The sequence below is a fragment of the Rissa tridactyla genome, chromosome Z (assembly GCF_028500815.1).
Source record: "Rissa tridactyla isolate bRisTri1 chromosome Z, bRisTri1.patW.cur.20221130, whole genome shotgun sequence".
NCBI classification, from domain to species: Eukaryota; Metazoa; Chordata; class Aves; order Charadriiformes; family Laridae; genus Rissa; species Rissa tridactyla.
The window spans coordinates 61,585,319-61,603,180 of NC_071497.1; the positions used below are offsets into that span (position 1 = coordinate 61,585,319).

The 17,862-nt window shown below is 44.4% G+C and overlaps 1 protein-coding gene across 7 annotated transcripts in view; it reads right to left on the reverse strand.

Moving 5' to 3' along the window:
* The window catches only part of LHFPL2 (LHFPL tetraspan subfamily member 2), a 123,256-nt gene that overhangs the window by 6,011 nt on the left and 99,383 nt on the right, over window positions 1–17,862 (reverse strand). For 6 of the 7 annotated variants that reach the window (XM_054185132.1, XM_054185130.1, XM_054185129.1 and 3 more), the window contains one exon: window positions 9,313–10,101. In XM_054185132.1, coding sequence (XP_054041107.1) covers window positions 9,313–9,742 — 430 coding nt within the window. In that variant the 5' untranslated portion in view covers window positions 9,743–10,101. Of the gene's footprint in view, window positions 1–9,312; window positions 10,102–10,299; window positions 10,336–17,862 lie in introns of those variants that run through there. The other variant, XM_054185136.1, reaches the window with a different exon arrangement.

Consider the following 17,862-nt stretch of genomic DNA (forward strand, 5'->3'; position numbering starts at 1 on the left):
TATCGTTACGGGCATTTGTATGTCACACTACGTGCTGGGGTCAGATCTGAGTAAAAGCTTTTTCATTGCATCCTTGGAAGCAACCCTTGAGACAGGGTTTAGGCAGATGCTTGTTTAGCGAAGTGAAGGCATTCTATTTAGTTTTGACAGTCTCCTGTGCAGCTGCTGTTGTGCCATATTAAACAACAGCATATACTAACAAAGCCAATTTCCATTGCAAAGCCCGAAACTATCTTCTCATTTCCTAGCAAAATAGCAAAAAAAGCTTTTAAATGCTGCTGAAGAAACAGGAAATTAAGCAGCTGTGATCAATGAGGTGGTACTGCAACAGGCTCCCATGGAGCAGCACAACCAAGCAACAACATTTTAGGAGAGGAAGAGAAAAAAGGGTAAAGGTGGGGAGGGATTAGCCTTGCACAACACCATGCAGGCAACCCAGGCAGGTCGCTTCCTCAGTGGCAGTGATCCTGCTCATTCTCATCTTCTGCGCAACCACAGGAGATTAACGCTCAGCCCGAGGGCATTGCACCAGCCAGGCAAAATAACCCCGCCTTTATTGCTCTTATTTCCAGATCTGTCAATAAGCTACCTGAATACCTGAACAATTTTATGCATAAAATATTTGTACAAATGTACTACACTGGCTTAACCCAAGGAGGCTTTCACATATGCAAACTTTCCCTGACAAACCTCTACCCTGGAGGAACACTACCAGGTCACCATTTGCGTGCTTTTGACCACTTCAGCTACCGACACTCAACCAAAGCACCGGCCTCCTACTCAGCAGCTGTGTAACAGACACCTTCAACTCTGTGAAATGATTCGGTAATCCCATCTTAATCAGATGAGAGCTAATGAGGTGGACGCAGGCCAGCTGATGTGGTGGTCTCAGCACTCCACACCGGATATAGGAAGAGGGTGAGGGTAGTGCTGAGATGCTGAAGGGAGGAGCACAGGGCCCCAGACCTGCCTCTGCAGCTGCTCTCCATCCCCCTGGATGACGGCCAGACCCACCAAACACATGGAGCTGACCAGAGGCAAGAAAGGTCTTTGTCCAGGAAGAAAGGGGAGACACTCTGCAAGCCCTAGAGCCCTGCAGATGGCCTCTGGCCCACTTGGAAACGCTGCACAACAAACAAAAGAAAAATTAGTAACACTGAGAAGATCAATGCTTAAAAAAAGCCTACATGGGCACCACACTCAATGCAGGTTTGCACAAGCAGAGGGGATCAGGGGTAAGTTTGGAAGCACAGCTGTTGAGGGTCGGGAGCATTGCTGGCGGGCAATGCACTGTGGTAAGGTCCATACCTCCACACCTGCGGTCACTGCAGAGGACCGCAGCCATGTACAGATCCCAGTGAACCTGGGATACCCTAAGCTGAGGCAGGAGAATTAACTGTTTATAACCAGGTGATATTGTTTATATTGTTTATAACTCAGGGTGATATAAGGGTAAGCAGTTACCAGAGGAAAAAGCAGTTCCCTAACCACTGCTTTCCCCAAGCTGAGGAAAAGGGTAAGATCCCCACTCTTTTTAACAGTAAATTAACTATACCATTTGTTCATGTGTCTTTTTCCATTTATTAAGCAAATCAAAGATGCTCATTCATAACCAAACCTATGCAAACATACGTAAACTACTGATGCTGGGATGTGGAAACAGGGACAGGACTACAGTGCAGGGGGCTACTGGTGGGAGACAACTCTGAAGTTATTTTGCTACCCACAGAAAAAGCCAAAAATAAGTCAGTTTATCAGCTTGACATGGATTGATTTGGCAGAATAACATCATTTGGGGGATTCAGGACTTGGTTTATTTGATACTAGTGTGATCTAACTGCTTGGATTTCTCTGTAATGAAATGTGACCCTGCAGACTCTTGTTTTTAGGAGAGCGCAGGGCAAATTTGCCATTAGCTTTTAATAATTTTTATACTTGCGGTGAGGGTCCCCATTAGTTGGGGGGGAAGGAAATGCAGAGACTCAAAGTAAAATCAGTCCCAAGCCCTGAAATGACACCGCTGCCTCTTCACTGGCCATCAGCCATATGCAGTCATGTCACCACACTACGGGAGCTCCTGTGCGGCCGATGCTAACCCTGTAATTAAGTCGAGATAAAGCACCTTATAGGGGAAAAGCCAAATGTTTACAAGTTTTCAGCAATGCAGAGGTAACTGAAGTTACACATAGGGCCACTGCTCAGGCACCACTGCAAGGGCTGGTCACCTCTCACATTCTACTTTTAAAGCCAATGAAGCATTGACTGTTTTTAATCTAGGACGGCCCAACAAAAGGCTTGAAGCTGCGAAATGAGAAACTCAATTGTGGATGGTAAATTCCGGAGGTTCCTGCATCAAGGAAGGAAATATCAGACCGTGCCAATTATTCCATCCATGAAAGAAGCAGAGGAGAAGACATAGCATGTTTCACACCACTCACCGTAACCTTTTCCCCTGCCATTTGACCAGTGAGCATCATGCCCTCCAAGGGAATGAAAACCACCACCTCCTGACCACAGCCCTGTGGGGGCGGCCAAAGCAACAACCTGCCTTGGCTTAAGCCAAAGAGAAAAAAAGGCTGCAGGCCATCTCTTTCATGGCATTACATTTCCTCAATACTGATCCTGCAGCACAAACAAGACCTTGGGGGCTGCAGGGGGAAGGAGCTGCAGAGGAACTCCATTCAGCGAGAAGAAAAGAGGAAGGGGGATGCAGGATGGGGAGAATTTTGGGTGTCTTCAAGGGTTGTACAGCAGCAGAGTGCAGGTGATCTGTGTTGGGGAAGGAAGCAAAACTCAAACCAACTGATTTCCCTTACCATCACACCTGGCACACTGAAGACATGAACTAATCATAAATTAGCCCCCCCGTCTTGATAGAGCCACTTTCATCTTTTTTCTTGTGTTTGGGTGAAAACACAGCATTTGCTGAGTTTAAATATTCTCCTAGTGTTTGCATCCTATATATAAACAGCAGCACCAGTCTTGGCTCTGAGGCTGGGAAGCAAAAATCCGAGGGCAAGGGAGCCCTGCTAGCCTCCCGCTTCCTCCTGGCCTCTCGGGGGGCAGCCAGCGCTCCCTTAGCCCGCATCGCCAGGGAAGGGGTGTAAAGAAGTTCTCGGCAGCCCACCTATGCCAGTAGAGGTAAGGGACCTTGGTGTACACATGTGCCACAGTAAAACACTTCTCAGTGGGTAGCGTGAGAGTCTCACACTGAGCACTGTTTGATGGAAGAGATTTATGCTTCCTGAGAAAATCAGCTGCCAAACTTGATCACTGAAACCCTGTATTTTTTGTTTATTTTTCTGTTATATTTACAATCTGCTGGGTGTCGTCTGGTTCCCACATGCCCATCCTGGTAGCGCAGGAGATGAGCCGACCACCAAATCTAACTAAACACTGAAATCTTCACTTTATTTCTTTGAAGTTACTAATACTCTCCCTCAGGCTCAACAGCAATTTAGCACTTGAACTCAATTTTCCTTCCCTGGCATAGTCCAACACAGCAGTCCCCTTCACTTGAACTTTCAGCAGCCAAGCGTGTATTAGATGTCGTGCTGGCATTTGGCCATATAGGTTACAGGAAGCACTATACCGCAGACAGCAAAAGCAGTTCAGACTGTCAGGATTTCCATTATAAATCCCTCCCCCCTTCCCCCCCCCTTTTTTTCTTTCTTCCCACCCCAAGAATTCAGAATTCTGGCATCAGAAAAGAAAAACTCTGAGCTGAATCCAAGAGGAAATATACTTTTTGAAAAATGCATGCTCTGCGTTTTAGAAAGACAAACAAGAAGCTTCCTTGCCTTCGAGGGCAAAACCACTTTCACTCTGCTCTCCTGCTGCCTGGGCTCCCCGGCCGAGCAGCAGCTTCCGTCGCCTGCAGGCAGCAACGTGAGCTTGCAAGGTGCTCTCTTCCTTGCTTGCCAGCTTGGCCCTTTCTCAGACAAAATAATGCTTCTTTACAGCACACTCCTGCCTACAACCGAATATCCTAAACTACTCTGCAACTATCATGACCTTTCATGTCATGCTCTGAGCATCAGAGAGCTCTATAGCAGTGCCATGCCCCCTCCACATCAGCTTGCTGCTCCTTCTGCGTTTTCTCCCCTCTCCGAGCAAAGTCCTGGCCAACCTCCCACTTCCTCCTCAGCTTCCTCCTCCGCAACTCCCAACGGCCTCCCTACCTTCCAGCAGCCAGGAGCATGCAGCCACACGGCCCCATGCACCCCGAGCCCACCCTGCACGGCCGGATCCTACTGCATACACCCCCACAAGCAGCTCTAGACCCTCTTTGCCTTCAGATGGTTCCCATCACGCTCTGCTCAGGCCATCTTCCTAATTACCTAGCTTTCCCAATGGAAATGATGACCAGTAAGTACAATACGCTGAACTCTTTTTTATTGCAAGAGAAAACAAACTCTTCCAGCAGCAGAGATGGACTGTTACAGACGCAACTGCCTTCAAACTTGGTTTCACCTCTTCATGTTAGAAAATTGTGGAGAAGTTTCCTTGCATTTGAGGGTAAAGCTGCACTCCTGGAAATGAGCTATTGCCCAAGTACTGCGGTTGTTTCTGATGGAGGAACCCCCCAGATACCACAGCAGGGAACAGAAGAAGACATAAAAGGGAAAAAATAAGAAATCATGGGCAAAAGAATGAACACGGGAGAGCTTGTGAGATACCCAAATAGATAATGTGGAAGAGACTTCACTGCTTGGGACTGGACAGAACAAACGCCAAGTTAAAAAACAGTCTCCCAGAACAAAGCAGGGGTACAAGAGGAACTGCTGGGCAGGAACAAAGTAGGGTGAAACGTTAAGGAAACCTCAGCCTTGGGTGATCAGAGGAGAATACTAAAGTAGGACCCTGCAAAGAAAGAAGCCGAGTCATCCCCAGCAATGCTGCAGGAGAAACTGGTGGGGTGAGGGAGGGAAGCCCAAATCTACTGCAGACTCCTGGGCCCAAGCAGACAGACTCTGACAAAGTGGCCGGGGGAAGCTAACGCTCCCGGCCCGCCTGCAGCAGCCTCTGAGGCCACAAACCCCTGCTTTGTCTAACTGGATGTATATCTGCTACAGGCGTAACAAGCCCGGCCTGCTAAGCCACAAGACAGCAAAACGCAGCCATGCGTTCACCTGACCAAACGAGACACCCCTCAGTGTGCGGCTGGGAAGCAGCTGGTGTCTTGACTGATGCAACCCAATTTTTACATGCCTTTTTTTTTTTTTTTCCATGCGCTTTTCAGAAACCTGTTTAGTCAAGCCCTGTTTGAGCTAGGAGACAGTGGGCTGTGAACAGAAAGTGGTGAGAAGGGGGTGATGCACAGGAGGCACCCCAGATGAAGCCATCAGCACTAAGAAAGGCTTTAGAGAAGAGAAACTATTTTACATCCCTTTTCGGTCAACTGCCTGGCAATGCAGCCCTGCTCCAGCATGGCAGAGCAGGAGTAACTGACACCGAACTCCCAAACCCAGCCGCCTTCCTGGCACGCCAGCACCCTTTCCGCTCCACTCCCCACAAAGCCTTCACGGGCACACGATGGCATCACTCCCCACAAGGAAACACAGGGGCCTGCTCGACTTTTGCGGTTGAGATAATATACATGCTGCTAATTTAGCTTCCGCCTCCTGGCGTGGGGTCAGGGTGTCGCTGGCGGGTTGTGGCTCACCAGCAACCTGTGTCCCCACAGGCTGTGGGGAAGGGGCCATGTCCACCCAGCCATGATGCTGGGGACCAGCTATGCCCAGCTGTGCCCACAGAAGTAAAAAAACAAAACAAAATAAAACAAGAAAAAAAAAAAAAGGCCAAGAAAAGTTGTTGATGATGACCTTCACGAAGGAAACTGTGTCAGGGACAGAAACCGAATCTTTTTAGCCTCTGTCCATGTTATGTTTAGAATATATTACTTAGCACCAAAGTGAAGTACCCAAGCCCAAATAAGGCTTGTAAACACACATGCAGCTATCCTATATGCACACCAAGATATGTCAATAGGGAATCCAGTTATATTTACTTCCTATAACTAGATGATTAATGTGAAAATGTACTTCAAATCGGTTCTTGTCAGCTACCATATAATAACATGCTGTCTCTTCTAGCCTCTGCATTTCAAGTGATTCACAGACTGCAAAAATAGAGTACTTTTCCCAAAAAGACATTCAAATGAAAGTCTGCCTGGTCTTCTTGCTGCTGGGTAGTAATTATCTATTTAATTACATGGCTCCATTCTTTGCACTCTCTATTGCAGAGAAAAGACGCTTTTCCAGATGAAACGATCCTCATACTTCTCCAAAACCAGGGCCACTGATTACTGTTTCTACAGCTCCAGATAGAAAGGCACTTCAGTCTGAAAATAAGTGGTAAAAGGTCTTGCTCTATAAAAGAAATTACAAGAGTTTAAACAAGAGCCATATTTTCTTCTTTATGGCTTTGTCTTTCTAATTTCCTGCCACAAAAAAACCCTCTATGGACCAGATACATGTATGGCTCTTTCCCGCTGACCTTAATGAGAGTTTGCACATTTGTCTAAGGGCTGTAACAGAAGAGATGTTGCTTTCTGCTCTGTAATTTCACCGTAGGCATCATCCAGGTCACAACCAATGTTGAAAGATACATCCAGTGTCTGTTATTTTTTTTTCATGACGAATTCCAGGAATAAACAAACTTGTTGTATGTTTTTAATTATATTAAATCTCCACTGCAAAGATATAGAGATTTTAAATGAGATTAAATCTGCAAGATCCTGCGTTCCTGTAGATGACTCTACCATGGGTGCATCTCATCTTTGAAAATGAGATGTTTGACATACTTGCAAATATTAGACTGATACAGGCTGATAAACAAAATGAATTTGTGAATTCTTCTCCTACGCTTATTAAAAATATAATTGTTCACATTTGAAAGAACGATCTTATGCTTAAGTCAATCTAGGCAGGGTTATATCTTATTCTCTGGTCAGGGCATTAGTCTAGCTATCATAATCCCTGTATGGATTAACTATGCCGACAACTGTCCTTGAACAACTTGCTTAAGCAAGCTTAAGCAAATTTTCCAAAACTCAGGAACTGAGAAAGCTGAAATTAACAGCTGCGATAAGTCGTAAGAAAAATAATTTCAACTAAGTAAGCAGATGCTGTAATGCTACTGGCACAAAAGTAGCAGTGGACCAAATAAAACTAATCTTGAGAAAACAAGTTGCTAGCCACAAGACGCCTGGCTGCAAACACTGGCAGGCGTACTTCTCATAGCAACGGTTTCAGTAACGTGACCTTTCTATTACCCGGTTTCATGCTGTGTCATTTATCTGAATTATAAGAAAGGAAGTGCTTCTATCCTCACTACAACTCAAAAAGGACTGATCTGTCCCCTAACATGTACGAAATGCTTTGTGGATTGTATTGTTTAATTCTTGAGGCCACAAACTCCATTACACGTATAGCTGGTTTGATAATAAAACATAAAACTGTCTTTGCACATATTTTCTCACAAATGTATTGTCTCCAGAGCAGTATGCTAATACACAAGAACCTACTTCCTGCTGATCTTGATGTTAGACTAGGTATTTTGAGAGGGTATCGGAGTTGTAAGTAAAGTTATCTTTTCAACAGACCCAAGTCTGACACGTGAACATCTTCTTATGCTGCTAACCAATCCCTCCGATACAAATACCCCTCCAACAGAGAACAAGTAATGCCATCTCCTGAAAAACAGGTTTTGTGGATTATTTCTGAAGTACAGGGTAAAGCAAGGAGCTAAAACCTTCCCTGGCTTAATGTTCACTGCAGAGCTGCTTCCTTGTCGCACTGGTTCTGGCAGATTCTGTAAACCAGGAGAGACTACAGTAAAACCTGTAGTTTTTATCTAAAGGAAAGTCATCTGCTAATTGTATGCCATGATGTGAACAGAAGCATCTTGAGCCAACTCAGGGATCTAATTCTGCCCCAGAAGCACAAACCTTACATTGTGGGTGATATGAAATAAGTAGTATACTTTTATACCGAACATGCGCGAAGTGGAGGATGGCGAGAGCCACCACAGTAGTGCTTCAGGAGCCAGCGTCAGTTGAACCCTGGCCCATAACACTGGCTCTGGAGGGCTGCAGCAGGCAGCAAATTCAGTTTTTGCCTACTTCCCCGTGTGTGGTTGGAGTAAGATTAATTTAGGTCTCAACCGAGCAAACCAGCTTCATAAATGTTTGAACACCTATCATTACACCTCCTGTCTAGGTACAGCCGCCACAGATGTGTTTGGCCACCTCAGTGAAGGTAAAGAGGGGAGAAGCTGGATTCACGTTTCGAGCAAACAAGTTAAAAACCCTTATTTTTGTTGTAACAAAACCATTTTATGAATTGAAAACATCTGCTTAAGAGCACCACCAAGAGGGAAAGAGGAGGTGGCCCTGGCTCATTCCCTCCCTCCCCACAGGTCTCTGAGGGCTGCCAGAGGTAGGGCAGAAGGCCACTCTCCTCCTCCACACAACCACACACACAGAGCACAAAAGATGAAAACCTGCCTATGGGACAGGTTCTTCCCACCGCTCACTGGCGAGACAGAAAGCCAAATACTTCTCTAGCTAGGGCTGTCCAGTGTTGGTTTACTAACAATCATTTAATCTCTGTAAAATCCATGGGTTTAAGCAGAAACACCAAATCTCTAAAACCTATTCATCTTTTCAGGAAAAGCACAACTGGTACTTGGACAGTGAAAAGATAAGCTCATTGGGCTGTGTAACTGCAGCGGAACAATACGCTGGCTAAAGGAAGGGCTTATTGTAAGGTATCGCTTGTCAAGCTCACAGCCTTGAAGGAGGCTGCTTAGCATGAAACACTGGAGAACTGGGCGTGTGACTGCAGGCTCTTCTTATCCCCAGGGTGGTAATTGCTCTTATTGCAGTCATGAAGCCTCTGAGACACTGAGAGAACTGCCTTTGGTCCATGAAAAAATTACTAAAGTAGCGAGAGGCAGATAGACTACCTCAACGTGAGTATTAACTTTGCTCTCTGCTGGTAACAAAGGAAAGAAGTTTTTGTTACTGAAAGAAATTCAAACAGAGGGAAAAAACTGAATAGCAAACAAAAGCAACACTAGTCAGTTCATTTTGGCACGCATCAGGCTGAAATTCTGCTGCCAATGTCAATCCATTACATGCTGTGTAGCTAGCTATAAATTTCAGTTGTGTTTGAATATGCACCAGCATATAGAACTGCTTTGGGTCTGCCTAATGCAGCCTGTCTGTAGACAGGACAGAATCACTGTATTTCTTCAGCTGAATGGCCCCAAAATCAAAATCTGTAGTTGCTGTCAAAGTGCACCTACCTGCAATCCCTTGTAGCAGCCCGCAGACATTAAAAATGCTTTTCTTCATAATACTCTGCACACACATAGTAAAGACAGACACAAACGCCACGGCACAGAGAATCATGATTCCCACAGCTAGGAAAATAGCGGTTGCCTGCCAGAACCCACTGGCAATCTCATTGAAGTTTTCGGCGTAAGGACCACAAAGCGTGTCTCGTCTAGAAAGCTGCATGTGAGAGATTCTGGTGCAGCGCCCGTAGATGCCCAGCGTCGGATGGTAAGGTTCCTGCGACCCCCCTGTTCTGTTGTCCACATCCTCAGAGCTTGACGGCTTTGCTTTGCCAATCAGCCAGTCTGCGCTCATGAAAGCGATGAGCTCTGCGAAAGCCACCACAATACTCAGGAGAGTCCATAGCATCGACCGACACGTTACAATGACATGACACATATTGATGTCCAGTGCTTGTGATCAGTGCAGCTGGCAGTCTTAAAATCCAGGCGTGAGGAGGAAAAAATTAAATTAAGAAAGAAAAAAAAAGGACCTTAGGAAAATCACTGCGGCTGCTCTGCCTTCTCTTTCAGCTCTCTCACAAAGGCCAAGATGAAATTTCTCAGGAGAAAAAGTGAACGGCCCCAAGTTTTGCAAGCAGTGCAGTCATTTGTTCTCTCCGTTTAGTTCCTCCTTTTTTCCTTCTGAGATGCTGAACTCTGAAGTACGCTTTTCTTTCTTAATATTCATACTGGCACATGACACTGCAGGCTGGCGGGGGAGGCCGCAAGGACTGCCCACTGTTTGACATCACACACCTACAAGAAAAAAAAAAGACAACACATCAGCAGTGGAAAAAAGTTTTCATTTCCACCCCCACAACGAGCCAAGATCTCGCTCAGATCCACATTAACATGCAAAAGCTCTAACAAGGGCCCGTCAAACAGAGCCTGCTGGAAACCTCATGGGTTTGTCCCAGGGGAATGATTAATCTCCTGCTGCCCGGCTATACTTACGGCATCTGCTCTACCCCATCCCATTCCGGGTGTTTGTCAAGCACTTTGCAAGCAAAGGTCTAAGTAACACCCAGCAGTCCCACCCACTCCTACCACCACGCCCCCACCATCTTCTCTGGTCGAAATTACCAAGGTTGCTGGCAGTAACCCAGCAAAATGTTCGTACACGTTTAAGCAGTTTCACAGACGTGCGGCTCCTGCCTTCAGTTTGGGGAGGCAGCACGGCGCGCCTTCAGTAAGGAAGCTGGGCACAGCTCCACGTGCCAAGGGCACCTGGGTCCAAGGAGCAATGAAAGAACCTTGGTCCAACGCCCTGGGCTTCTGCTGACTGCATATGAGCCAACCCTGGCCTGGAGAGGAGGCAAACAGGATTGCAGCTGGGGAGAGCCCACCCTGGGAGGAGGTGACACAAGCCCATCATTTTGAAGCCCGGGTTTTGCAGGAGTGGTGCTTCCCTGGGTTCTCTACCCAGCTTTGCACCAGCGTTTCAGAAAAGCAATCTGCCTGCAGGTAAGTCACACACCTCACCATGAACTGATGCCAACACTGTCAGCCTCCGGTGACTTATGCCACTGGAAACAGGAATCTGCGAAAAAAAACCACCCCAGTGGCTGCCATGCGGCCAAGAGCCCCGGTGAGAGGGGCTGCCAGTCAGCCTCAAGCTTCTTGACTCCTCTCAAATCCTCCCTCCCACCGTCCTGTGCACGCTGAGACTGCAGCAAAATGCTCCCCAGGGCTTTCGACAGTAGCTGATGACATTCCCAGAGTTACACTTATCTTTGTACAAGAGGCAATCAGAGATCACTAGACTGCCAATCATATCCAAATACTGGCCTCAAAATAATGAACGGGTCATCGCACACGCCTCTGCGCTTGAATTGAAACTGTGTCGCCTGAAAGCAAAAGGAGGGAGCAGGAAATGCCCTCACGTTACCCCTTCCGTGATGAGAATGTAGCACTTCCAAGTTTTCCTCACAAAAAACAAAATACTGACATTGAACTGGAGGCAAGAGAGTTGAGAACCAGATCTGGACCTCACTGCTGCGCTGCTGCCAAACACAGAGGGGTCACCAGAAAAACAGACATCCCCAGTTTTTTTTAGCTTTGTCATGGGGTTGGTATTTAACTTCTTAGGAGTTTCGAGCCCAGTGGTTGAATCCTAGTCCTGCTGAACGCAAAGCAAAACACATACCCACAACTTCAACAATTCAGAATTTCATCCAGCAATTTCTGCTCCTTTCTATAGTAGTTGTAGTGAATCATACGCAAGATTTTATCCACATTTCTTTTCCTTGTCTAGATCCGCAGGCTCCTCCGGTACTAGCAGATACACAGACTTAAACTGCTGTGACAAAAATTGAACTTTGTCTACCTTAGTTTGACGTTATGACACTGCCTTAAAGAAAGGCAAAAGATACTCAGATGTGCTTTTAGCCATATTGAGATAACAGTTCAGCTCATTTTCCATTTTTTGGGAGAAAGCATGAAGTTTTCAAGCAACCTGACAGACTCATGACTCGAATACACCCTTTGTAATAACTGAGAGCTGAAGTGTCAGCCTGCCAAAAAAAAGTTCATTCTCTCAGTATTTCCACTTTAAATAACAACTGGAATGTAGGAAATGTCCACTATAAACCTACAGTCTTCTGATGTCATCTGCACAATTAAAGAGAATTTAATAGAAAATGTCTTTATTTCTTACAAGAAGTTCAAAAAAGCACCAGAACCAGTATTTCTGTGCAGGCACTGCACCCATGTGAACTCCTAATCTTTCTAACTCCAGGATTTCAATTGAGGTGCAAAGTAAGAATTGAACACTCATCATAGCTGTTACTGCTTACCCTGTACTTGCTGAACATAAAATCAAACAAAAATTTGAGCAACCTGGTCTAGTGGGAGGTGTCCCTGCCCATGGCAGAGGGGTTGGAACTAGATGATCTTTAAGGTCCCTTCCAACCCAAACCATTCTATGACTCTATAATTCTGTTTATTGAACACAGATGAGAACAAAGTTCATATTTACTTAAGTAGGTTGAAATTCCACTAACAGACATAAAAACATGGCACTGATAACAAACATGGGATGCTGTATTAGAATCAGAGGAAAAGACTAAACCATGGGATTCTTTTCCATTTGAAATACAATGCAAGAATAAATTGCAGTAACATTTTAAAACACAGTCTGTCCAGAAGTCACTGCATAAAGAAAATAGCCTGTCTGAAGGTGATATGGAGGTGGCGTCAAATCTCAGGACTTCGCTGAAACATACATTTCCCTGTTTCGCAACATAGGGAAACTTCACAACACCTAAAAGTTGGTAAATGTCATCAATAACAACAGTTCAACAGAATATACTTTGCTTTCCAGTGAGACATTTACAATTCTTCTTTTCCCAGGTAAAGAGTATTTTATTCTGGTACAAAACGTATCTCCAGAGCAACATACCCTTATTCATGGGAGAACTTCTGCATAAAGTTATTCCTGCTCTAATGATGCCCTTGAATGGTAGTGCTACTCACAACTCCTGTTCGTGTGCAGGTGGACAGAAACATATTAAGTAGGATGGCACATAGTCCAGAGGAGGGACACGGGCATTTCTTCTTTGTGGGACTTTGAAAGGAACGATTGCAGAATACTGGAGAAAAGTTACAGTTCAGTCCAGTTTAGTCACACTTGTGTAGTTAACCTTTTCCTTCCAACACACCCAACCTTGAGTTTCCAAATGAACCTAATTAATTCTCACGCAGCTCCAACAGGATTGTTTGTGCCATACAGCAAAACCTTTCCAGCTACAGACTGGGCTAAATAATTGCACTTCATTAAGTTTCCCTCCAGGACTCTGCTCACCCCTCTTCTTCCATTTTTGCTTAAACAGAAACTCAAGCTAGGCCCTTGCGAGTCTGAAAACTGGCTGTTTATTCCTCCTCGCAGTTTCCCATCCCTCGATGAGTTTTTTCCATTACAGAACTGTTATGTTCTTCACAGCACACCACTCAATATCCACTTCTGACTGACTGTCAAAACATTTGCTTTGACAGCCCAAATTCAAAATATACAGCGGTTCTTTAACCCCTTTGATATTAACTCATTCAAAATAATTCTTGCTGAGGAAGCAGACTACAAAAAGCAGGCTCATCCCTTAGTCATTTGGGCCTCCCCCTACTTTTACTATTGCATCCAGTTGTACAGGTGTGGAAGGCGGCTGCCTGCGCTGGGGAAGCAGGTGCCCCAGGAGGGAAACAGCCCTGCACAGCAAGCACCAGCATGAGCCGTACTCCACGGCAGCTCCCCAGCGTGAGGGTCTTGGCAGCGCCATCCCAACCCACCACAGAGGCCACTGTTCCTCGGATGGACAGCAAAGCTCTTGGACGCATCAAACCTACACCTTCAGGCTCATTTACACTGCTCCCTGAACAATGCTCATGGTCAGGCTCTGCATTAAGTCTAACGCAGTTAAAAGATGTCAGTGAGAACATCGGTTCCTCACAGCATCCAGCAAGAACAAAACTGAGTTTTTGAATGCAAAAATCTTTTGGTTGTTTTAATCTAACAAAACAAACCATCTTAAAGTATCATTAAAACTTTCTTCCTCTTTAGATGCAATTTGACAGCCAGATACTCTGCCTCAAGTTAATACTTTCACAGACTGTTCAGCCGTTGCCTTTTACCACACAACATTGCTATATGCTAAGTAAATAAATAACATCTATTTTTCTGAACTAGATAAAGAAACACACTTGCCTCCATTGCAGTTACACTGCCAAACCCAGAAAGTTACAAGCTGATCCAAATTATAATATTTGAATTAAGGTTTTGATTTTAGAGATGTTGAGCTGCAGGGTTTTGCTCTGGCATACCAGGCAGATAGGAAGGAACAGCTGCAAAGTTCAAATCTGAGTCAATCACATACCACGGCTGTTTATTTTAAAAAGGTATCCTACAATCAATGCACAAGAGACCCACAAGTACCTTCCAGAACAATGCTATGGCCAGTCCTTCATGCTCCCCTTATAGTTTGACCAAAGACAGGGGCTTAAGACTAAACCCTACTATTCAGCTTTCACCCTTCCCAGCCTGGTTCCATCAGCTCAAGAGTGAGAATAAATCATCTTTAGATAAGTGGCTTTTGGCTTGGCTTAAACAAACGGCTGAATGGAAGGCCACACAGACTGCTGAAACAGTCCCAATTTATAAAATAAATCCAGGCACAATTAGACATTTTCTTCTAAAGCTTGCTACAGTCCAAAGCATAACTACGTGGAGGAGTTTCTAAACCTTGTTTACAATACACAAGCTTGAGCATCTTACAACCCAAAACGTGCAAATCTTGGAAGCCAGGGTTCTGCTTTCTCTGAAACATTGTTCGTTAGCAGTTATAAACACTGTGAAAATGCTTTGAACTATGAGAGTGGAAGTGGCTATTTATGTTGATGTTTGCAGACTTATTATTTAAAACAAACAGAAAGAGGCTCACACAGTAAGACTCAGTTATCTCAAGCTGACCCCCCCCCAGGTTGACATGAGCTCCCACTTTATACAGCTTCCATCCTTAGGTGTTGCTGGACAAGCAAGCTAGTCAACTCTTGAGCTAACCCTGCCTGGCAGAGTGATACAGCCACCAAATGATGGAGGCAGTAGGGACAACACTTAAGACAATGTGGGATGAGCATTAGAGATTATTAATTTTCTGGGTGAGTGATAAATGTGAGTGAACGAACTTCTCTTCCCACTTGACCCCCTCACAGGAGGTGCATTCTTCCAGGAACTGCTGGTCAGTAGGAGAGGGCAGGCTCCTGCTGACTTCCACTCAGTCTTCAAAGTAGTGGACCAGGCACCATGCAGCATTTCTCAGGAGATACCATCATGAACATCAACCCACTTTGCCAAAGGTGCACCTCTCATTTCTATCCCCACACACTTAGAGGTGACTTACAAATGTAAGAAAAGGTACGTTCATCACATTCCCCCATCACAAGAGAACAGGGACAGGATTAGTATTTAAGGAAAGACAAGTTGTCCCGAAAGGTTTGGAGCAAGCTTTCTCTGCAGACCACAAGGAGCTCTGCTGGCACTGGCTTCTAGTGAGCAGTGTGTACTTACCACAGGAAGCACCTGGACCAAGAAGAGAGAAGGACACTTGGATGCTTCAGTGTGTCTTTGTTTTGTTTTTAAATGCAACACATTTCAAAGTCATCAAAGATACTCAGGATCAGATAACAAAACAGGAGAAGGTGCTTTAAAGCTGAAGTGGTTGCACAGCTTCATACAAACAGCTGAGAATAAGCAAAGGATTCCCTCCCCCTCCATCCACCTTCATATTTTCATCAAATTATTGCCTCCTAAAACAACATTCCAGAGCAGAGCTTTTTACTCAAAGAACAGAAAGCAAAGCTTTGATTAGTCGTCACTTGTGAATTAAAGGAGGAGAGCAAACATTTGCATATCTCATAAATATTTAACTGTTATAAACCTGCCCAGGCATATTAATGAGTGCATTATTGTGACAGGCTGTTGAAAACATGCCATACTCTATTCACAGACAGATGCATTTCGCTGGTAATAGAAGGAACGTAGACTTAGAATGCATCATGTCTTGTTCCTGTTGGCACAATATAAGATGTGAAATACAACCAAAATATTTTGCAAAATAGTTAAAACTCACTCAAGTATCCTAATCAAATCTCGTATTTCCTTGCCTTTCATTTGAATTATGCCCTGTTGATTTCAGCCTTTTTCTACCAAAGACAGAGCTTGAACATGTAAAATCTTTAAATAAAACTATTGCTCATGTGCCCAAATTCTATGTACTGCAACAGGTAAAAAAAAATATAAATAAACGACAAGAAACCCACTGACAGTGACTGTTCTCCTGATGCAGTATGAGATGGTTATTACATCCCATCTTGCAAGGGGGCTTCTTCCTATCATGCTATGGAAAATGACATCTATATTTGTTTCTAGAATACATCACTGTAAAATAAATGAATATAAAACTTATTTCCAACTTAAAAAAAAAGCAGTTGAAATGTACTATTCTCTTTCTGACCTCATTAAAAGCCATGGCAAAACTCCCACTGACTTTAATGGGGCCAATACATCACTGAAAAATCACTAGAAGAATGAGAGTTTCCAAATTTTCAGACCGACTGCAGGGGAGGTTTAAACACAGGATTCATTTCCCTCTTCCCTCATCCAGACAAAACTTTGCTTATTGCCCCCCCACTAAGAGGAGATCAAGCTAACTTGGATTTCCAGCATCTCCTCTGAACCGCAAATTCTCAAGCAGATTTGTTCCACTGCTCTGTATTTATTGACTTAGAAAATTCCTTAAACCTGCAGCCATTACGTTGTGTTTTGAAAACTTACTCAAGATCTTTTGCAATTCCAAAATTTATTAAAACCTATGAGGCTAAGAAAAGCTAATGTGTAGTATTTCTATTGTTGCTATCTCAAGAGAAAATTACACATCACATCAAAAATCATCACTGAGGGAGCAATCTTGGCTACAATTAGTGATAGCCTAACTGCTCAGGAATTTACCAACTGGGAGTGGAATCGTGAGTTTCCTTTCCTACTTCGATTCCTCACTAGCTCACTGAAGTCTCAACCTTCAAGAGCCTCATCAAAGCGCCCTTTCTTGGTTACCTACAATATCACACTTATCAAGCGGACTCATATATTCATTGTGTTGCGATTACTTCTTACAACCCCTAACTACAGATTCTAAAGGACTTTGGTGGGGGAGAAAGGGTCATTAGGAGGAAAATGGGAAGTCAGAAGGGAAGTACCACTAATATTTGGTAGCAAACAAATCCTTGCTATTTTTATACTAAGGATTTTTACCTTAAAAGGAAGCTAAGCTTTGGCTGTTAAAATAGTTAATAGTGTGTGCATGAACAAGAGCATCAGCCCAAAAAACCTTGGAATCTGTGCTTGCTGTAAAAAGCAATTCAATCCCATGAGTTCATCGTGACAGATTTGGAACTGCTCTTAATAATTTATGAATATTGTATTAAGATATTTATTATACTAATATACTGCTTATTGTTTAATGTGAGGCTGGTGAGAAAAACAGGCAGGAAAGGAAAGAATGACTCAGTTATGCCACTTCTCAGCAAACTCTGGAGAATTGCTTACTAAAAAGACAATACTAAGGCAGGAAAAGCCTCACAAACACAGCACATCAAAGATGCAAGGACTGTTTAGGAAGGAACAGTCTCTCAAACTGAAGGGAAGAAAAGCTGTTTAGGACACACAAGCTTAAGAAAAAGGGACCTATTGGAGGTGCCTGTTGAAGTTAGGCCAACACGAGACTTTAGGCAAAGCAGATACCCCTGCAAACCCCCAGAAAGGAAACACTGCTTCAGTTAATTCTGGAAAGGAAACCGTTGCCGTATCTCCTTTCACAGTTGTGGCTGCATGAGCAGAGCGACCACAAAGGTTATGGATCTCCAGCCTGTCTGAACAGCCCAGGGTGGGTCATCCTGCTGCGGAGACAAGATCTAAGGCTGTAGACCCAAGGACTGCCCTTTGTGAACAGGAAGCACCCAGAGGTATTTGCA